The sequence below is a fragment of the Staurois parvus genome, unplaced genomic scaffold (genome assembly GCF_062004578.1).
Source record: "Staurois parvus isolate SC_StPar_1 unplaced genomic scaffold, SC_StPar_1.0 ptg000832l, whole genome shotgun sequence".
Classification (NCBI taxonomy): domain Eukaryota; kingdom Metazoa; phylum Chordata; class Amphibia; order Anura; family Ranidae; genus Staurois; species Staurois parvus.
Genome location: NW_028318628.1, coordinates 4,432,634 through 4,456,421, shown reverse-complemented (window position 1 = coordinate 4,456,421; position 23,788 = coordinate 4,432,634). Strand labels below are relative to the sequence as shown.

General features: G+C 42.8%; 1 protein-coding gene across 1 annotated transcript in view; it reads right to left on the bottom strand.

Moving 5' to 3' along the window:
* Nucleotides 1-4,075: 4,075 nt before the first annotated feature.
* The window catches only part of LOC149443790 (TRPM8 channel-associated factor homolog), a 56,929-nt gene continuing 37,216 nt past the window's right edge, over nt 4,076-23,788 (bottom strand). Inside the window, exons 7-8 of the mRNA XM_089655320.1 lie at nt 23,002-23,330; nt 4,076-8,936 (exon numbers count right to left, since the gene is read on the bottom strand). Coding sequence (XP_089511446.1) covers nt 8,685-8,936; nt 23,002-23,330 — 581 coding nt within the window. The 3' untranslated portion in view covers nt 4,076-8,684. The remainder of the gene's footprint in view (nt 8,937-23,001; nt 23,331-23,788) is intronic.

Genomic DNA, 23,788 nt, shown 5'->3' with positions numbered 1-23,788 from the left:
AAAACCCTTGTTGTCAGCTCTGAACTGCACATGCAGCCAACCAATCAATGAACTACTGGGCTCAGCCTAAACTCATGTGGTGGGGTGTGTGCACACACATAGACCTGCCCTGCTGCCCGATCTTAGGCCAAGCCCGGCTGTTCTCTAATAGGCTGGCTCCGTAACAGTGCATTCACCGTTTAGAGCTGACGACCAGGGTATAATTTACAGGCACTTTCCTCCAGTCCACAGACATTTATGAACAGGAGAGAAATGGTTGTTTTTTACAAACCGTCTATAAATTTACAGATAGTTGGCAACACAGGGCTGGGGTGCACACATGCTGCCACTGTGATATCTTGTTTTCTGGCCGTGGCAGAAATGATACTCGCAGTTGCTCTCTGTGGGCACAGAGCCTGTTTACCGCGTCCTATTCAAGTGAATGGAGCTGCTCTGCAAGCACCCCACAACCAGTACATGCAGTTGCAGTGTGCTAACGCAGGGCTCTAGGGGTTAAAGCAGGTGAAAAAGATCTGAAATGTGGAATGATCGAAATGCGTCAGTTAACTTTCTCTTCCTTTCCGAGTGGTCTTTGGCCTTGTGCAAAGAGTTTTTTTGTAAGAATATTGTCAGAGTGATGTTCCTTTAAAATGTATCTATTTTATACAAATATGTGTATGTAATAAAGCTGATAATTCTTTTATCAAAATGTTATCCTGGATATATATGTCATTTTTCAATGCTGCAATAAAGTCCCACTGGGGGGACTTTTGGCATATATATTCATTTAGGGATGAGCAGCCAGATACTCGACTTTTTTGATTATGATTCTTCTACTCAGCTGGATCAAGGAGCCTGTACCACTTATCTTGTTCTTGCTGGACATTGTATGCAGACAACGTAATCGGGATGTGTGACGGGAGTGACTTTTGGGGGTGGGGGGACCCCTGTATCATCTCCCCAAATCCCTCTTATGTGTAAAGGCACCCTGTGCCTGTTAGGGGGTACAGGGTGCTCTGACCTGATATTGTGTAGACATGTATAGGTTGGGTGTGGGGGTTGTTCATTGTTCACTGCCAGGTGGTTGCCCCATTGTTCTATTGTGGCTTGCTTGCCAGCAACTATTATGGGATGCTTGTGTTCCCCTATTGTCTACTGCCAGGTGGTGTATCCCATTGTTCTATTGTGTGTTTTGGTTTGGTGGGGAGTGTTTCAGGCAGCCCTTCCCTCCTGATGGGATGGCCTGTGATGTGTTTCCTGTTCCTGGTTGTATTTCCCCGCCCTGTGCATATATCTTATGTTTCTGTTAAAATAAAGGAGTTGACTTCCTGTCTTAAGAAGAGTCTAGTGCTGTCTATTTCCTGCATGATCGGCGGTGGTGTCCGTGGATTTGTCTTCGGACAGGGAAGCTGGAGTATAACGGAAATACCCAAGTGTGGTCTGCTGAGGTTCCATTACAGGATACTTTCAAGGAATCTTTACTCCATTACTTTAGTCACACATTTTCCTAGCATGATGGATCCCTAAAGATTGACATCTTGTTTATGGTCCCCTACGTGTTAGTGAAAGTACCACCTCCCACCCAAATCTGAACTGTCCTTATATTATCATTGACAGCTGTGAACATCCTGAAGGGGACCTCCGTTCTTCCACTAGTTTTACAGCAGACGACTCGCTCAGGGTTTCAGTAGTCCAGAGGTAGTTGACCTGCTACCAAGTCTCTCCCCCTTGAATCAGTGTTGCACTTGACCATACTCTTCTGGTGCAAATTTGTTCATTTGCACCGTCATTGTCCTGCATCTCTATAGCTAATTATATATCCAGTTTGCATCCTTATAATCACAGTCTTAGTATAAATTTAGTGCTATTTGACTGTCTCCGCAGTCTCTGGTCATCTCCTGTACTGTGTCCGCAGTCTCTGGGCATCCCCTATACTATGTCTGCAGTCTCTGGTCATCTCCTGTAGTACATTGCAGTCTCTGGTCATCTCCTGTACTGTGACCGCAGTCTCTGGTCATCTCCTGTGCAATGTCTGCAGTCTCTGGTCATCTCCTGTACTGTGTCCGCAATCTCTGGTCATCTCCTTTACTGTGTGCACAGTCTCTGGTCATCTCCTGTACTATGTCTGCAGTCTCTGGTCATCTTCTGTACTGTGTCCACAGTCTCTGGTCATCTCCTGTACTGTGTTCGCAGTCTCTGGTCATCTCCTTTAGTATGTCCACAGTCTCTGGTCATCTCCTGTACTGTGTCTGCAGTCTCTGGTCGTTTCCTGTAGTATGTCCGCAGTCTCTGGTCATCTCCTGTAGTATGTCCGCAGTCTCTGGTCATCTCCTGTACTGTGTCCGCAGTACTTGAATCTTATTTCTCTTTTAAACAAGAGTTTGTGTCGCTTTAATTCACTATTTTCCCCACCTTAATACACAATGCCAAGTCCAGCGCTTGTGTGGCCTCTCACCATGTCATAGTGGTGTCACATGCAGGCTGGCTTAGGGCCTAAGCCAATACAAATCCTATCTTTTTAACTGCTTTTACCCCTTCCTGCCCAGGCCATTTTTCAGGTTTCAGCGCTCTCACACTTTGAATGACAATTGCGCGGTCATACAACACTGTACCCAAACTAACATTTTATCATTTTCTTCACACAACTAGAGCTTTCTTTTGGTGGTATTTAATCACCACCAGGGTTTTTATTTTTTGCTAAATTAACAAAAAAATACCGAAAATTTTGAAAAAAAAAACACGTTTTTCTTTGTTTCTGTTATAAAAATTTGCAAATAAATAATTGTTCTTCATAAATTTAGGCCAAGATGTATTCTACTACATGTCTTTAGTGAAGATACCCCAAATTAGGATGTATTTTTTAGTTTGTAGGAAAGTTATAGAGTTCACAAACTATGGTATAGATCTGAATATTGATCAACCCTGAAGTACTGACGGCCAATCTAATTTCTTGAGGTCCAAGAATGTCAGAACAGTACAGATATCCCCAAAATGACCCCTTTTTGCAGAGTAGACAGTCCGACGTACTTCATAAGAGGCATGGTAAATTTTTTGAAGTTGTTTTTTTTTTGTCATAATTTTTCGGAAAATTAAAAAATTAAAAAAATAATTTTCACAATTTTTTTTTACATATTATCACCAGTTCAGTACAGCTTCATCATATAACTGGCATGGTGGTGATCAGGGACACTGACTGGTGACAGTATGAAAAAAAAATATATATATATATATTTTTTATTTGTATTTTTTTAAATTTTTTATTACATTTTTTTTCTTTTTTTTAAGATTTGTTTTTCATATTTCACTATGTCCAAAGTAGTACAATATTACCATAGTAACATTGTACTACTTTGGGGAAATGATCAGTATTTTTTTTTTTTTTTACACAGTTTGCTTATAGCAAAGAATTACTTTGCTATAAGCAAGCATTTACCTGAATGACATCGATTCATTCAGGGTTTTTTTTTTTTTTTGTGCTTAGCTGTGATTTGGCCACAGCTAATCACATGACATGTGCATGTGATCGCTGTGACCATTCACAGCTAGACACTAGTATACAATGGATGGCATGAATGAAGCCATCCATTGTATACAGCTGTCATGTGACCTGCTGTGATTGGTCACAGCAGGTCACATGGTACTGGCAACGGGGGCCAGTACTCAGATCTGTCATTGGCCGTGTCCGAGGTACATGGCTGGGGACAGATCGCGCTGCGCGGCTCTGCAAGCGCGAAAACTGTGCATGTGCGGGAAGACGCCATATGGTGTCCACCCGGAAATCTACAGCCTTTTCCTGGCCGCCAAACGGCTATTGGCCGGGCGGCTATTGGTTAAAATACGAGCATTATATTCATTCATTCATCAGCTCATTCATCACATAGTGCATACTGTACAGAAGTGAATAAAGACAGAAGTGAATGTAAACAGCTAAAATAATGAAGCTTTGGTTGTTTTGAACATCTCGTGCCCTTGAAATTATCGATGATCCTGGTTCTAGATATTTAATACCCTTTGTCTCACTCATTTCTATGTTTCCCTTCTTTTCGTTGTTTAATTTCTCCTACATGATAATAAGGCGTCAACAATGGGCAACTAATTCAGTTTAAGAATACTTTAATTGATTCAGATTTAATTTGTAGTACTTAAATAAGTTGACAATCTACATAAAATCAAAACATATTACTAGCAAAAAAAATGTGATCTGCAGATGATCAATGGTTTACAATGGTTTACAGCAGAAAGCTAATAAATTCAAACCAAGCACCTTGTTCACATTATCCATCATTTAGCAAACATATATAATCAACATAAGCTGTACATCTAAAATGTTGGGTTCTTTCTTGCTCTGTTATATAACTACATGTGCTGCCTGACCTGTTGTAAGTGTTTCTTTATACTTCAGTAAAGAAAAAGTTACAAATATTGGTACAGTAAGGTAAAATGGGAACCAAAGTATTTAAAATGTTTTAGATGTATATTTGAAAGGGATCAGATTAATGCAGTGTTTCCCAACCGGTGTTCCGCGGAACTCTAGGGTTCTGTGAGAAGTCCCCAGGTGTTCCACCGTGAAACAAAATTATGGCGGACGTATACTGCCTAATGTTGTTTCCAGGGTTGTTCGCATTGCACGCTGACAGTCAGTAGTGCCAGCGCACATTGATACCCAATGCCTTCTCTATAGTTCTGGCTCCTATAAAGAGCAGGACCAGGAGTACCCGCATGGAAGAAAATATATTTGAAATGTATTTTAAAAATATTCTTCCCAAATATATTGACATCTATTTGTAATGCTACAAATTTGGCCATATTCAATATATTTCTAAATCTATTTCTATATTTATATATATATATATATATATATACTGCATGCTGAAATGCGTTTTTTTATTACAAAATATATGAAAAATATTTTTAAAAATATATATTTTTTAAATATATTCTTCAGATGTTTTTTAACAAATAAAAAAGTAATTTTAACATATATTTTTACATATATTTGTAAATGCATTCCATAAATGTAGATTTGTATTTTTAAATTCATACAGTATATTTGAAATGTATTTTTAAAAATATTTTTCATATATTTTGTAATAAAAACGCATTTCAACATGCAGTATACATATATATTGAAATATATTTTGAAGTGGGCAGTACAGTGGCTAAATGGTTAGCACTTCTGCCTGGCAGAACTAGGGTCGTTGGTTCGAATCGCAGCCATGGCACCACCTGCCTGGAGTTTGCATGTTCTCCCTGTCCCTGCATGGGTTTCCTCTGGATACTCTGGTTTCCTCCCACACTCCAAAGACATGCTGGTAGGTTAATTGGATCCTGTCTAAATTGGCCCTACTATATGTATGTATGAATGTAAGTTAGGGACCTTAGATTGTATACCCCTTGAGTGTTAGGGACTGATGTGAATGTACAATATATATGTAAAGTGCTGTGTAAATTGGTGGTGCTATATAAGTACTTGAAATAAATAAGTATATTGAATATGGCCAACATTGTAGCATTTCAAATATATATCAATATGTTTGGGAAGAATATTTTTAAAATATATTTTTCTTCCATATGGGTAGTGCAGAGTGCAGGAGCTGAAGAAGGAGGTGGCGGCTTTCTGTGACAGCGCTGAGCATAGAGCGGGAGCACGTGGCTTGCTTTGGGAGGTGAGATCCTACATCTACAGAGACACAGAGTGCAATGGGTGGTGGAGGGAGGACGGTAGAGAGCCACTAGATGCCAGAGCACATGGCTGGATCAAGAGGCGAGATCCTGTTACAGCCGTGGTATTGAAGAGTGCGGGGAGGAGGAAACAGAGAGCCGGCAGAGCATGTGGCTGTATGGGAGGTGAGATCTGTGTGGGAGGTAAGAGTGCTGGAGGAGAGGCAGAAAGGAGGCAGGAGGTGACATCCAGTGTATGACAGTAGTGTTGCAGACTGCAGAGAGCGGGAGCACACAGTTGGATTACACTGAATGTAGCAGGAGGTGAGATGATATTAGCTTTTTGTTATTATGCCATAAATGTACTGTACATAAAGCTATTATGATCTCACCTCCTGCTACAGTCAGCCTCATCCAGCCACAAGCTCCCACTCCCTGCTCCCCCCCCTTGCATTCAGCACTGCCATACACTGAATACCACCTCCTCAGCCATCCATGTGCTTCATCTACAGCTCACTGATCAGATTCAATATTCCGTGAGCTGCAGATCTGAAATTTTTTTTTCAGGGGTTCCCCGAGATCTCAAACTTTTTGCAAAGGGTTCTTCGAGGGCAAAAAGGTTGCGAAACACTGGATTAATGTAACACATTTTGTAAATGTTTTGTAAAAAAAAAAGTAAGTTTGTTTCTCTTTAAAGTTTAAAAAAAATGTAGCACTACATTTGATCATTACAGGTAATTAGACTAATTTCATATAATAGATTCTCTACAGTCTCTAATAACTTGAAACACCAAGGGCTCTATCACACACACACAGGTGGTTGTGGGGTGGTAAAGACAGGCAGCTGAAGACTTAGGACCAGGGGCAGACTGACAACTCATGGGGCAATAGGGGATCATGGGGCCCCTGTGTCCTCACCCATACAAAAAGCCTATGAAAAAAGCCAATAAAAGGTACCAGGGGCGTCTCATTGGGCCCCCTTCTGACCCTGGGCCCTCGGGCAGTGCCCGAGTGCTCAAATGGTCAGTCCGCCCCTGCTTAGGACTAAAAACTGTCCCTTTACAGCTGCTACACAGAGACCTTTACCTATTGCTTATTCTAAGAGGTACCTCTCAGGGGGCATTGCATCCTATCTGAGCCATTCTCATACAGAGCATTCTACACTAGTTATAGTATTATTATTCACATTGCAGTTAATGATCACGTGTTTATTGCTTACTTTGCTGATTTATGTGTTGATTCCAGTTTAGTGGTATAGAACTCTATTCTAAGTTACTTTGGCATAGTGAGTATACTGTGTAGCAGGTTGTGTCTGAACCTACCTTCTATTTCCTGCTGCTTGTTCACACCTGAATTAAATGTATCTATACTCGTCCTCTTATAAGTGCTTGCAGTAACTTTCATTCAACCAGGTATGTCAGAGGGGCTGAGAGTGTTCTTGGAGTTCAGGAGCAGAAGAGAAAACCCAAATGACCAAGCTGCAGGGATGGTGCTACACCTAACTCCAGGAATACTATGAATTTAAATAGTTTGTTTGGACCAAACAAAATTTTTCTTTACTACTCAATGGCTGTCAGCACTGTATAAACTGTATGTACTGTGATGTGCACTGCTTAGCCATTCATAGAAGAATATTTCTAGCAATTAATACAAGGCTTCCTCTAATTGGCTGAGGTGCAGATTGCGATGTCACCCACCCACCTCTGTCAATCACAGGAAGCCTTGCATTCATTCATAAAAATGCAAGGTTTCCTATGAATGGCTGAGCAGCGCTCAACCTGACTGGATTTTGTTCCAGCAGCAAACAAGAAGTCCCCATACCACCACCAGAACACTACTGTGTGTAGCTGATGAGACATACAGTGTGTGCAGTACTAACAGCTGCTGCATTGAAAATAATTTGTTTGGACCATCTTTGCCCAAACAAACTATTTAAATCATGGTATTCCTGGAGTCAGGCTATTACATCTATAACTGCAGCTTTAGGGCTCATGTACACGGAGCGTTTGGAAAACTCTTACCAACGATGGAAACTGACATCTGGAAAACGTAGGTTAAGGACTCATGTACACTGCAGCTGCTAAACTGACGTTCAGCTTTTTTTTCAGCAGCCCCTGAACTCTCCCTAATGTTTTCCTATGTGTCCATGTACACATAGTCGTTTACAGTCTTTTTTTTTTTGACACACCACACTTGTGTTCAGGAGTAGATTTTACCAGCTTTTCAACTGCCAACTGCAAGAACGTGTGTAAACGCGTATAAACGCTTGTAAACACGGTTAACCGCATTTATAAGCATTTGCGTTTAGAAGCGTTTTTTTAATTATTCCATATCCAGATGCTGTCCAGAGCCTTTTTTCATCATCAGAAATGCCTGCAAAGTGTTTTCCATGTATTCAAGTGGACCTAGTACACCAGCGCAATCAGTTGCAGGTTTTGCATGAAGGAAATAATGGTAGAACATGCTGCATTATACTCATGATGGGATCCATAGTGAATAAAACCAGAAAAGACAGGTCATCTCAACACACACTGCTCTCTCTCTGCTTCTGCTCTCTCTATTTCTCTCAAAACATCTGAAATAGTTAATTATTTACTATTTTTCAGTGCATTCTGGGCATTTGGGAAGGTCTCCTGAGGTTAACTTTTAAAAACTCTTCTGAACGCAAGTGTGCATAAACGCGGTATGCAAACTCGGCTAAACTGACATTTTTCAACCTACGTTTTCCAGCAGTCAGTTTCCATCATTCAGAAGAGTTTTCCAAATGCCCCGTGTACATGAGCCCTAAAAATGTCAGTTTAGCCGCGTTTGCATACCACGTTTATGCACGTTTAGAAGCGTTTGTGTTTATAAGTGTTTTTAAAAGTGCATAGAGGAACTTCAAACATTCTTAATAATACAACTGTGGGGTAAATATTGAAATACAAGATTATACAGAATGTTTAAGCCATTCAATATTTCCAACAAATAGAATAATATCTGGGTGTGGTTTGTTTTATATTTTCGCTCATTACCATAGGGTACAGGTGGATTCTGTAAATGCCCTATGAACAACTGGTGTACTTCTTCATAGGATCTTCCTTCCACATAGGCAATGTGGATAACTTCTGGCTGATATTCTCCTCAATGGGCCACCCCCAGGACTTGAAGAATGGAGCCAAGTTCTTATTGACAGCTTGAGAGAACTTGTCCGCCCAGAGATTCATCTTATCTGTATTGTTTCCACTGACATTTGACAGATTCTGGTATTCTGCAAATAGATGTTTGAAGGGATCCCATCCAAAGCCTTCTTGTAGCTAAAAATTAAAATAATTGGTTAGTTTTCTTATAATGTGTGTAGTATCCTACTTTGTGTAGAGTGCAGTTAAAAGTAAACTCCAGTTAAAAACAATCACTATAAATTTACATTGCTGAGTTGGTCTAACTTTCATTTTTGTACTGCAATTTGATCTCAATATACAATAAGTCTAATCTCAGTTGTACATATTTACTAGTCAAATGCATTACCTTATCTCTACGTTTCTTCCCACTTTGCCCACACACTGTGCAGCATGAAAAGGAGGACAAACGGCAAAGTCTTATATGCTTATATGACAAAAAGCTGGCTGCAGTTAACTGTTTACAAAAGTCAAATAAAAGGTTAACTTAATAGATTTTCGCAGTATTGCTGCAATGATTCAAGTCACTCCAGAAATCATAAGTCCCTAAAAAACACAGAGGCTGCCACCGATGACTTCTAAAACACTAGTTGCATAGCTGTCATGAAGACTCTAGCTTTTTCCTTGACAAGTATGAAGATAAGGACTTCTGGCTTAATTCTAACTTCCATGATATGCAAACTTGTACAGGTACAGTAGGCAGTTGATCAGGAATATAGCCACACAACAACCACTTTCAGAAACTAGTCCAGTTACCCATTCTTGAAGGTGGATGTGCCAATTTATTAGCTAATTATACTCTTCATAAGACATTTAGTGTGCTATGTAAATGACCAAAGCACTGGGGCAAGTACCTGTAAAGAGTATACATGCATTAATCTTACTGATGCAACCATAAACACATACAATTATAGTGTAGCTCTCTTTGGGGGGGTATGAGAAATGGCCCTCCCCAAACTGGATATTACGCTAAAGCTGTAGCCAGGGCTGGTGTTAGAAATCACGGGTGCAAGTGTATGGCCTCCAAACACTGTCAAATGTGTATTTGGGGCCACTCACCCATACCTACCCATTTATCAAGTAGGACCTGCAGCTCTGTTCATAGAGGTTCATAGAGGCACTGCATCCTTATAGAGTAAAGGACGGCTCCAGACGCACAAACAAACTGCTCATTCACACTATATGGGCCAGAGAACCCATGTAAATAACCTGTTAAGTTTTTAAAACTTTTTTTATTATTAATTTTTATATTTTTTTTTAATTATTTTTTTTTACAATTTACAATCTACTTAGTAAACACAGTTTACTATGCTTCAGTTATGAATAAACAGAGTGAGGGATCAGTAACGAACACTCACTCTGTCCATTGAGAAAAGGAAGTAATAACATATTTACTGCCCTAATTCACTGCTTTCCATCCTGTGTACCCACAGCAGCTGGCGGGACAGGGAAGTCAGCAGCACAGCGGAAGGAGGCCCGGGCACACAGGGGGGAATCAGATATCAGCAGTACAGAGAGAGGGATCGGTGCAGAGGAGGGCAATTAAAGAACAATGCACTGTGTCTGTGTCTCTCTCTGCAGCAGCTAAAAGTCAGCAGGAGGAAGAGATACCTGCTTTCAGCTGCTGCAGGGAGAGACACAGACACAGGGCATCGTTCTCTAATTGCCCCCCCTCCACACCGATTCCCCTGCTGTTCAGATCCCCCTGTGTGCTCGGGTCCCCTGTCGGGGGCCCCGCCTGTACGTAAATGAGAGAATCAAAACTTTGGTAAGCATAAGATGATAAAGTCGGCAGTGCCTCCACCCAGTACAGGGCCTCTATAAGGGGATTCCTTTCCTTGGATATTACTCAGTGATCTTAACAAAGTAGTTGGAAGCAAATAACATTACCAATATGCATATAGCTAAACATCAGTATAGAAGTAATGCAAGCTTTGTATAAGAAGAGATTGTTAACAGTACATACATCCAATGTACAGACGGGTATTATCAGCAAAGGGCCCAATAGGAGTGCTGGTGGAAAGGTGCACATATACTCGAGTATATGTAGATATTAACAGAGATACCTTGAGATGCATGTTGCATCAAAGTCCCATTACAGGGGTGCCTGAGGATGATGTGATGTCTTTCTTTGTGTCACAGAAATAAAGTCAAAATCTATGGTGATGAGGAGGTGCTGCAACTGTTACGAAATCAGCTGGGAACACAGTCCTAGTTATCTGTCAATAATTATCTCTGCTGATCTGGTATCAGTAGCATGGATAGGACATGTAGCTGAGACCTTATCCTTCTCTCTCTATCTGTACACTTCCTGCTTCCAGGATCCTTTCCCAACAACCCCATTACATACTTAATTATACATTACAGTGTGATACCAGCAGCTAACAGTAGGGGTCATTGGATTCCTCACAGTAAATTGCTGGATTATGGTCAGCCTCCTGTTCCTGTGTATTATCCTACTGCTGATTATCTGTTACCGACCTGGCTTGACCCTGACCTGCTTTGGGTCTTCTCCTGGATCTCTACCCTGGCTTGATACTGACCTTGCTGCTGTCTGCTGCTCTGTGTATGACCCTGGCTTGATCCTGACCTTGCTCCTGTCTGCTTCTCTGAGTATGACCCCGGATTGATCCTGACCTTGCTCCTGCCTTATGTTCTGTATATGACCCTGGCTCTGGCTACTGACTTTGCTTCCTACTCTACCATCCACCTGGATCTACATGTCCTCTGGAGGACCTCCTCCTGCATCTGGAGCACCCATGAGTACCGTCCCATCTGGAATCGCCAAGCAGTGACACCACTGGCAACCTGTGCTTCTTTGGGCACTGCACCTCCTGTTACCACCTCCAGGGGTGCACTGCACTTAGCCGTAAGGGGAGCCCTTTCTCTATTCCAGTCTCCGGTCAGGTACGTGACAGGCATGCATGGCTCTATACAGAGGTCTAAACAGGGGGTAAGTATTTTGATTCCTGACCATCTACTATAGAAATATTGAACAATTCTCAAATGGCCCTAATGCTGCAGGGTAGGGAACAATGTCTGGTACAGCCTCTGGTCCACCTCCTGTGGCAGGAGTGTCAAACTCAGTTCCATGGCATGTCACATCAGCATTTTGATTGGCCTCAATGGGCCATTTGTATCTGTAAGACTAGATGTTCAGAGCACATCATACTCCCCTTACATCAGATGCCAAAAGCCCCCCCACCATTAGAGGTCAAGAGTCCCCCACCCTCACTTACATCACAGTGCACCCTCCTTACCTTGTGCTGCTGCTGGGAAGAAGCTGGAGGTATAGCTGGGAAGCAGAAAGTGCAGGGTTTGAAGGAGGAACTGAGGTGGACTGGAGTCAGCTGCCGGAGTCTGCTGAATGCTGAGACCAGGAGAGGCAGAGATGAGGGGGTTCTGTGGCTTCACAGAGAGGCACAGGATCTGTAGGAAGAGGTCTGTCCTCCTCTCTTCTGCCAACTGCTGAGGGGAGGGGGGGCAGAGACAAGCCTCTCCATGGCTGCACAGAGAAAGCAGGATCTGACGGAGGAGTCCTGCCCTCCTCTCTGCTGCCGACTGTTGAGAAAATGTGATGTGGAGGGGGGGGGGTGCCACAGCTGCCGGAGAGGTGCGGGAGCCACATAAAATGGCCTGGCAGGCCAGATTATGGTCTGTGTGTAACTCTTAGGCAAGCACTCCTAAGCACACTGGGTATTAAATCAATAGATGAAGAATAGCCTTAGCCTAAGTCACCCCAGGCCATGCACTTTGATGCATTTTGCCCTGCCCCCATGGCTTAGTCATAGAGGTAATTGCATAAGGCCATTGTGGTCTGGGTAGCTGAACTCACTAGGCATGAGGCTTCAGCTGATGAAGGCTATTGGATGTAACCCAGCAGGATACTCTAGCATCCACATACAGTTTCTTGACATCAGCATATGCAAAAATTGGTGCTTCTGTCAGATTCTTCCTCAATTGAGTGAAATCCTCTTCCCTTGCAGAAGCCCAGTGGTCTCCAAAGGAACTTTTGGAAGAGCTCTTGACTCCCTTGACTGCACCTATCAGTCTTCAACAGATTATGAAGAGCTTTGGCCACTTTTAAATAAATCTTTTCTACAAATCTGTGGTAGTATCCACAAAAGCCAAGGAAAGAATATGACTCTGTAATATTTTCAGACCAGTTCACCACTGCTTCAACTTTGGCTGGATCATTGGCCACTCTTTCAGCAGAGACAATGTGATCTAAATACAGTAATACAATAAGTGACTGATGACCTACAGAACTTGCACTTGTCTGCTGTCAACTTCAGTCCCTCTTCTTTCTGGTGAAGTAATACTTGCATGAGTTGTTCTTCATGCTCTTCTAGTTTAGCCCCAAACACAATAATGTCATTGGGGTGCACAAGGCATTCTTTGGATACAAGATCACTCAAAACTCTTTCCATTAACCTTTAGAGTGTTGCAGGTGCACTTCTTCTGCCTTGTGGCATGCAAGTAAATTGACTGAAGCCCAAAGGACATATAAAGGTTGTCTTTTCTTCATCTTTAGGCGCCATTGGAACTTGGCAGTATCCAGACCACAGGTCTAGCATGGTGAGCCAACAATTTCAGTTCTGGTCAGTGTACACTGATCATGTATTGTCTTCCGATTCAGAGTTCTTTCATTTACACACAGACAGAAGGCTTCACATTTTTTGCACCATCACAATGAAGAAGACATAGGGACTCTTAGGGGTTGATTTACTAAAACTAGAGAGTGAAAAATCTGGTGCAGCTGTGCATGGTAGCCAATCCGCTTCTAACATTAGCTTGTTCAATTAAGCTTTGACAATAAACCCTGGTAGCTGATTGGTATCTGTGCAGAGCTGCACCAGAGCTTGCATTCTCCAGCTGTAGTAAATTAACCCCTTACTGTCCATAATGATGCCCTGGTGTTTCATCTAGTGTAGTGTCTGTATTTCACATCTTTTGGTGCTATCCTGTAGGGTTTCTTTATGAAGAGAGTAGTGTAGGTCTAAAAGGCATTGAGCACTCTTAACACAGCCTGCATCGATACGTAAAGAACACCTCTGGCAAATCTGACATTTGCTGTGTCAGTTTGTTCTTCCATAGTTCTGGGAACTTCAGGTCACTAAAATTGAATTTGAGGTTAGAAATTGTATTTATGACTTGAACTCTGCACACTTCAGGATAGGGGTTAACACCCAGCCCAGTGTGGCAGTTAGATACAACTTGATGATGACCAATTATGATAGGATGGGGAAAATCAATTTTTCACATTCACAACTATAAATAATTCCACTCTGGCTCTCCAGTCTTTTCTGTCAGGATATTCCATCCTTCTTTGTTTATCATCTTTTCAGGAGTTTCCATGAGGACATCATTTCCATCCCTGAAAGCTACTCTCAGCACTCTCTCCCCTCCTGGTGGAATTTCTACTGGGCAATCACCAATATGGTATACCACTCCTTGTCGATAGCTAACAGAGAGGACATCACAGAGCTCTTCAGATGGGATATCAACTTGCACAGAAGGAACAGTCCAACCTCCTTCAAGAAACTTCTAGAAGGCACTATGTACTGCTATAAAATTTGTGTCCAGTATCACTGGAGCTGTGTGTGAACCAGCTGTGTCAGGACAGACAAGAGCTGTGATCTCCATAGGAAGAACACCCTTGCTTTCTAAATCCAGAAAAGTCACTATTACTTGCAAGCTTCCATCAATAGAATATGACTCAGTGCTCAGGCCCCACAACTGCATTCTTTCAGTAGACTGAAGAGGTATGTCGCTCAAGTACTTCTGGTAAAACGAATGGTTAAATAAGGATAACTTTGGAACCTGTGTCAAATACAGCTTGAGTTGTTTGCCCATTGGCCATGACTTCAGCTATAGACTTAGAGGCTATGAGAGGTCCTCTTGGCCTTGGCCTGAAATGCCCACCTCTGCACCTTGCTTCTTTGTCGGGAAGGATACATTTAGCTCTGTTCTTCCAGAGTATTCATGACATTGTTTTGCAGTGTGGCCAGTGTATTCACACCTGAAAAACCTTTGATGATCTCTCCCCCTCTGTGTAGCACAACTGGTTGAGCAACTGAAGATTTGAGTCAGTAAGACTCAGAATGTTCTTTTTGGAGTGAGTTAGAATAGTGAACACTTTTGGAACACTTTTCACCCTCTTAGGAGTACAAAATTGAATGTCAGACTCCTGTTTCTTCACTAATTTCATTATTCTTGGAGTGAAGGAATTCTGTCAGATAACATTTTGAGAAGCTGTGTAAGAGGATTATGAGGTAGTAAGCCTCTTACTAAATGACTGGACCTCAGAATGAGGTAAAGCAGTATGTTACACTAATAGCTGCTGTAGATTGATAATAGTGGAAACATCTTCCCCTTCTTTCTGAAGAACATATGGTAGTCAGAATCATAAAGTACCTTAATGTAGTCCATTGCACTTACTCCCTCATAAGTATATATAAGCAGAAAAATTACTCAGCTGGGGACCACAGACTTTCAGTGCAATGCTGTTGCTTGCCTTATTCTGAAAAGGACCACTTCCTTAGACATTGATCTTTCCAGACTTCAAAATGTTCTTCACATCGTGGCACAGGGATGTTACCAGAAAACACTTTTAACATCCTGTAATGTACTGCCTGCAAACCCTCTGCTAACATTTCAATTAGTTTGGCTAAAGTACTACTTACATTGTCACTATGGTGCTAGAAAATTGCTGGGTACGTCCACCAATGTATCTAGGAGCAGAATGTCAGGGCTCTGGGAATGACCAGAGGTGTGTGGACCGACACAGAGAAACAAAGACTTCAGGTATAGCGTGTAAACAAGATAATTTATTAACCGCTTGCCGCCCTGCCACTGTGTATATACGTGTGCAGGGCGGCAGTGGAGCGCAAAACCACGTTTAAAAACGGGTTCCGCGCTCCCGACACTTTCGCCGGCAGGGGGCGCGCGCGCGCGCTCCCGCCGACCCGCGGGTGACACTATTTGATCCAGGAGGGATCAATCATTAGATTTCAGCCAGTGATTTCTGGCTGAAATCACATGATCGGTCCCTGTCCTATCCTGTCCTGTGTTGACATACACACAGGGCAGGATATGATGTCATTCTTCTCTGCCTGGACACATTCCGTTCCAGACAGAGAAGAAGACATCCAAAAAGTGAGTACACAAGCACTACACTACAGTTAGAACACTCTAGGACACATTTAACCCCCTGATTGCCCCCCCCCCCTCCAGTTAACCCTTCACTGCCCTGTCACCAGTGTCACTGATCAGTGAAGCGATTTTTACTGATCAGTGTCGCTGGCGACTTCCGATAGAGTTAGCGCCCCTCCCAGATAGCGCCAGATTGCCCGCCAGTACACCAGTAATCCCGTTTAACCCCTTGATCGCCCCCCCCTCCAGTTAACCCCTTCACTGCCCTGTCACCCAGTGTCACTGATCAGTGAACCAATTTTTACTGATCACTGTATCAGTGTCGCTGGCGACTTCCGATAGAGTTAGCGCCCCTCCCAGATAGCGCCAGTTTGCCCGCCAGTACACCAGTAATCCCGTTTAACCCCTTGATCGCCCCCCCCTCCAGTTAACCCCTTCACTGCCCTGTCACCCAGTGTCACTGATCAGTGAACCAATTTTTACTGATCACTGTATCAGTGTCGCTGGCGACTTCCGATAGAGTTAGCGCCCCTCCCAGATAGCGCCAGATTGCCCGCCAGTACACCAGTAATCCCGTTTAACCCCTTGATCGCCCCCCCCTCCAGTTAAACCCTTAACTGCCTGTCACCTAGTGTCACTGATCAGTGAACCAATTTTTACTGATCACTGTATCAGTGTCGCTGGCGACTTCAGATAGAGTTAGCGCCCCTCCCAGATAGCGCCAGTTTGCCCGCCAGTACACCAGTAATCCCGTTTAACCCCTTGATCGCCCCCCCTCCAGTTAACCCCTTCACTGCCCTGCCACCCAGTGTCACTGATCAGTGAACCAATTTTTACTGATCACTGTATCAGTGTCGCTGGCGACTTCAGATAGAGTTAGCGCCCCTCCCAGATAGCGCCAGTTTGCCTGCCAGTACACCAGTAATCCCGTTTAACCCCTTGATCGCCCCCCCCCCAGTTAACCCCTTCACTGCCCTGTCACCAGTGTCACTGATCAGTGAACCAATTTTTACTGATCACTGTATCAGTGTTGCTGGCGACTTCCGATAGAGTTAGCGCCCCTCCCAGATAGCGCCAGATTTCCCGCCAGTACACCAGTAATCCTGTTTAACCCCTTGATCACCCCCCCCCTCCAGTTAACCCGTTCACTGCCCTGTCACCAGTGTCACTGATCAGTGAACCAATTTTTACTGATCACTGTATCAGTGTCGCTGGCGACTTCCGATAGAGTTAGCGCCCCTCCCAGATAGCGCCAGTTTGCCCGCCAGTACACCAGTAATCACGTTTAACCCCTTGATCGCCCCCCCCAGTTAACCCCTGCACTGCCCTGTCACCAGTGTCACTGATCAGTGAACCAATTTTTACTGATCATTGTATCAGTGTCGCTGGCGACTTCCGATAGAGTTAGCGCCCCTCCCAGATAGCGCCAGCTTGCCCGCAAGTACACCAGTAATCCCGTTTAACCCCTTGATCGCCCCCCCCAGTTAACCCCTTCACTGCCCTGTCACCAGTGTCACTGATCAGTGAATCAATTTTTACTGATCACTGTATCAGTGTCGCTGGCGACTTCCGATAGTGTTAGCGCCCCTCCCAGATAGGGCCAGTTTGCCCGCCAGTACACCAGTAATCCCGTTTAACCCCTTGATCGCCCCCCCAGTTAACCCCTTCACTGCCCTGTCACCAGTGTAACTGATCAGTGAACCAATTTTTACTGATCACTGCATCAGTGTCGCTGGCGACTTCCGATAGTGTTAGCGCCCCTCCCAGATAGCGCCAGATTGCCCGCTTGTACACCAGTAATCCCATTTAACCCCTTAATCTCCCCCTCCCAGTTAACCCATTCACTGCCCTGTCACCAGTGTCACTGATCAGTGAACCGATTTTTACTGATCACTGTATCAGTGTCGCTGGCGACTTCCGATAGTGTTAGCGCCCCTCCCAGATAGCGCCAGCTTGCCCGCCAGTACACCAGTAATCCCCTTTAACCCCTTGATCGCCCCCCCCTCCAGTTAACCCCTTCACTGCCCTGTCACCAGTGTCACTGATCAGTGAACCAATTTTTACTGATCACTGTATCAGTGTCGCTGGCGACTTCCGATAGTGTTAGCGCCCCTCCCAGATAGCGCCAGTTTGCCCGCTAGTGCACCAGAAATCCCATTTAACCCCTTGATCACCCCCCTCCCCCCCCCCCAGTTAACCCCTTCACTGCCCTGTCACCAGTGTCATTGATTACAGTGAACAGATTTTTACTGATCACTGTATTAGTGTCATTGGTGACTTCCGATAGTGTTAGCGCCCCTCCTAGATAGCGCCAGTTTGCCCGCTAATGCACGGGATTTTTTTTACCAAAAACATGTAGCAGAATACATTTTGGCTTAAATTTATGACTAACTTTGAGTTTACGATATATTTTTTATAGCTGAAAGTAGAAAATATTGTTTTTTTTCAAAATTTTTGTGGTTTTTTTGTTTATAGCGCAAAAAATAAAAAGCGCACAGGTGAACAAATACCACCAAAAGAAAGCTCTATTTGTGTGAAAAAAAGGACGTAATTTTCGTTTGGGTGCAGCATTGCATGACCGCGCAATTATCATTTGAGTTAGTGCAGCGCTGTATAGCAAAAAAAGGCATAAATTACAGTATCTATACCATAGTTTGTAGACGCTAAAACTTTCACACAAAGCAATCAATATACACTTATTGGGATTGTTTTTACCAAAAACATGTAGCAGAATACATTTTGGCTTAAATTTATGACTAACTTTGAGTTTACGATATATTTTTTATAGCTGAAAGTAGAAAATATTGTTTTTTTTCAAAATTTTCGTGGTTTTTTTGTTTATAGCGCAAAAAATAAAAAGCGCACAGGTGATCAAATACCACCAAAAGAAAGCTCTATTTGTGTGAAAAAAAGGACGTAAATTTTGTTTGGGTACAGCATTGCATGACCGCGCAATTATCATTTGAATTAGTGCAGCGCCAAACAGCAAAAAAAGGCCTGGTCATTAAGGGGGGTAAATCCTCTGGGGCTCAAGTGGTTAAGGACAACACAAACATAAACGCAGTGCAACAAACCAAACCCAAAGCTAACACAAATACATACAACAAGGTGAAACAAACCCAAACCTAAACTGATATATATATATATACAGTTACAAGAAAAAGTATGTGAACCCCTTGGGATTACGTGGAGTTTTGCATGAATTGGGCATAAAATGTGCTCTGAACGTCATCTAAGTCACAAAAATAGAAGAACACAGTCTGCTGAACATAATACTACACAAACATTAGATGTCGCCATGGGTTAATTGCACATAACATGTAAACATTCACAGTGCAGGGAGGAAAAAGTATGTGAGGCCCTAGCTTAATGACTTCTCCCAGAGCTAATTGGAGCCAGGAGTGAGCCAACCTTGACTCCAATCAGTGTGATGATATTAAATGTGTTGCTGACAGCTGTCGTGCCCTTAAAAAACACACACCTGTTTTGGGTTTACTAGTTTCAAGAGGCACTGACTGATGTGAACCATGCCTCGCAGAAAAGAGCTCTCAGAAGACCTACGGTCAAGAATTGTTGACTTGCATGAAGCTGGAAAGGGTTACAAAAGTATCTCCAAAAGCCTTGATGTTCATGTGTCCACGGTAAGACAGACTGTCTACAAATGGAGAAAGTTTAGCACTGTTGCTACTCCCCCTAGGCATGGTCATCCTGTAAAAATGACTGCAAGAGCACAGCGCAGAATGCTGCATGAGGTAAAGAAGAATCCCAGAGTGTCAGCTAAAGACCTACAGAAATCTCTGGCACATGCTAACATTTTTGTTGACACATCTACAGTAAGGAAAACATTAAACAAGAATGGAGTACATGGGAGGACACCACGGAGGAAGCCATTGCTGTCCAAAAAGAATATTGCAGCACGTTTGAAGTTTGCAAAAGAGCACCTGGATGTTCCACAGCACTACTGGCAAAATATACTGTGGACATATGAAACCAAGATTGAGTTGTTTGGGAAGAACACACAACACTATGTGTGGAGAAAAAAAGGCACAGCACACCAACATCAAAACCTCATCCCCACTGTAAAACATGGCGGAGGGAGCACCATGGTTTGGGGCTGCTTTGCTGCCTCAGGGCCTGGACGGATTGTTGTCATTGATGGGAAAATGAATTCCAGACTTTATCAAGACATTTAGCAGGAAAACGTACGACCATCTGTCCGCCAACTGAATCTCCGCAGAGGATGGGTGATGCAACAGGACAATGACCCAAAGCATACAAGTAATTCAACAAAACAATGGCTGCAACAGCACAGAATACGCCTTCTGGAGTGGCCCAGTCCGAGTCCTGACCTCAACCCGATTGAAATGCTGTGGCATGACCTTAAGAGAGCGATTCACACCAGACATCCCAAGAATATTGCTACACTGAAACAGTTTTGTGAAGAGGAGTGGTCCAAAATTACTCCAGATCGTTGTGCAGGTCTGATCTGCAACTACAGGAAACATTTGGTTGAGGTTATTGCTGCCAAAGGAGGGTCAACCAGTTATTAAGTCCAAAGGTTCACATACTTTTTCCTCCCTGCACTGTGAATGTTTACATGTTATGTGCAATTAAACCATGGCAACATCTAATGTTTGTGTAGTATTATGTTCAGCAGACTGTGTTCTTCTATTGTTGTGACTTAGATGATGTTCAGAGCACATTTTATGCCCAATTCATGCAAAACTTCACGTAATCCCAAGGGGTTCACATACTTTTTCTTGCAACTGTATATATATATATATATATATATATATATATATATATATATATGGAGCACAACGTAGTCAGGCGGGCCGGGTCGGTAGCTAACGGGCAGACAAGGCACAAGGAGTAGGCAGAAGATTGGTCAGGAGTGGCCGAGGTCGGTGCAGGCAGAGTTCAAGCAGAGTCAGGATCAAGCAGAGTCAGGATAAGGCAGGAAGCAGACAGGATGCAGGTACAGGGGCTCATGGGAACAATACACCAAGGCACTGACTGCAGGCCTGGCCATTCCTTAAATACACCTCCTGCAATCAGCCTCAGGTGATGGCTTGATTGCAGGAGTGAGCTTCTGGCTGCTGAGAGCACCCGCTGGCCAGCCCTGGTACTGCAGCCCACACAGCAGGTGAGTCCCACCACCAGTGGTGAATCCATTCCTGACACAGGTTATGCCCTTTAGGAGCAGGTTGAGAGTGCTGCCCTGGGTTATATTGCTCCTCAATACTACTGTTAATCCCACTTCAGTCTCAGCAGTGCCTCCAAATGTAGCCCACTTTTGTGTGTGTGTGTGTGTGTGTGTGTGTGTGTGTGTGGGGGGGGGTTATAAGAAATGGCCCTCCTCAAATAGGATATTACGCTAAAATTCTAGGTAAATAAGAGGAGAAGAACTTTCGCTAAGTGGAAAAGTGGGATTGATAATAACGTTGGCAGTTGCTCTACCCAGGACAAGGACTCTGTGAACAAAGGGGATCCCCTTTCTGAGAAATTAACCAGTCTAAACAAAGTAATTGGAACTAGAAGAACTACTGCAACCAACATATATCTTTAACCATATGTATATAACTGCACACCAGTATAGAAATAACAAAAGCTTTATATAAGAGGAGATTAATAGTATATACATGCAATGTCCAAACATGTATTATCAGAAAAGGGCCTGATAGGAGTTCTGATGGAATTGTGCACATATACCCGGGTATATACAGTGCCTTGAAAAAGTATTCATATCCCTTGAAGTTTTCCACAATTTGTCATGTTACAACCAAAAATGTAAATATGTTTTATTGGGATTTTATGTGGTAGACCAACACAAAGTGGCATATAATTGTGAATGGAAGGAAAATGATAAATGGTTTTCAAAATTATTTACAACTAAAAATCTAAAAAAGTATGGTGTGCAATTGCATTCAGCCCCCAAGTCAATACTTTGTAGAACCTCTTTTCTGGCTGTAAGTTTAGGCTCATTGTCCTGCTGGAAGGTGAACCTCCACCCCAGTCTCAAGTCTTTTTGGTTGTTTTTGGTTGTAACATGACAAAAATGTGGAAAATTTCAAGGGGTATGAATACTTTTTCAAGGCACTGTATAGTTATTAATAGAGATACCTTGAGATGAATGCTGCAGCAAAGTCCCAATGCACCAATGCAGGGGCTGCTGAGGATGATTTGGCATCTGTCTTTGTGTACCCAAATAGCCTGGAACGCAGTCCTAGTTATCTGGCAATGATCTCTTCTGATCTGATATTAGTAGCATGGACAGGACAGTGGTTGAGACCTCCTCTCTATCTGTCCACTTCCTCCTTCTGGGATCCTTTCTCAACAGCCCCAGAGACAGGAATTGGCATACATAATTATACATTACAGTATGATACTAGCATGTTTTATGTTAAGGTCAATTACATTATTGTTCCAGTTGACACTGCTACGTGCCCCAGAGAGAAATCACCAAGGGACCCCATCAAAATTTGGTTATGGGGTCCCATGTTTTGCAGTTACAAATCTGAATATGAGGATTTTTTCAGTTTTATAAATATGGAATATGAAAACCAGAATTTAACATTAAGGGTTGGATTACACCACAATGTGCACGTTCAAGCAAGTGCATTTTTGCATATTCCCACGCATTCTGTTTTTGACAGTCTATTCATTTCAGGGATGCCAAATGCACAGGAATGCAAAAAAAGTACTTCATACCATACATTTTGGTGGCCACATACACGGGGTGGCATTAACAAAAATGGCACCCGCTTTGATCTATCAAGGCCAGCCTCTTTCTGTGCGATACTGGAAATGCACAAGGAAACGTGTTTCCTGCTCTGCATGTGGTGTGAACCAGCCCTAAAGCAAGAATAATTCCTAAATCTTCTTTAAAGGACTAAATGTATTTTATAAATCGGCCAATAACTTGTCAGCAAATATATAGCAAATCATGGGTGAATCAGTCATGTGGTCCTTCTGACCCCAGTGTCTTTATGAACTGAAAAGTAAGATGTAATTTCATTAGTAGATAGTGTCATGTGGAGTACAATACCTGAAGGTAGGTCTCCAGAGCAGTCCACACATTCCATTGATTTAGGTTGGCTCCATCTTTTAAATATTTTTGGATTCGAGTTTCCCTCTCTTCTGGCTTTAGTGCAGAATGTGCTTGACCCCTTGGAATATGCAGGACAGTTTCATGTACATATACTGACCAGAGGTTACATGTTGCTTCTGTGGTATGAGGGGGAAGTTCCCAATTTCCCCTCTGCTCATTGTGGCCAAGTTCATGTATAGCTCCCCAGAAACCAGTTTTATTGGCATTGGTTATTTCCGGTGCTGACTCTAAATGACACATTATTGGGTATCCAGAATGCATCCAACCTTAAAAACAAGGAAATATCAATATACAAAACATATAAAACATTAAGGAAAAAATATGACCTGGGTCAGTTTGCGAAGAAGGTATGTAGCATTTAAAGAACCTGCGGTATCCAGGGCACATTATTATCTCCTCATCTTGTGTTTCAATGTAACTGCTGTGCTAGGCAGAAGGGATCATGTGCAAGTTAGAAGGGAATGTAATATAACTGTATACACAAACAGAAGTTGCCTATCCAAATTCACTTTAGAGCAATAAATATCTTGCTGAGCATCAGCATGATACTAGCTAATACATACAGTATGATACAACTTCTCAGTAGAAGTTCTAATAAGTATTTAAAGGGTTCTATGACAAAACGTCAGGTTTATTAAGTGGATACAATATTTTTTAGGATGTGATAAATTAATCATTTCATGTATGATTGGTGTATTGCACATGCAATAAACATTATATAAAG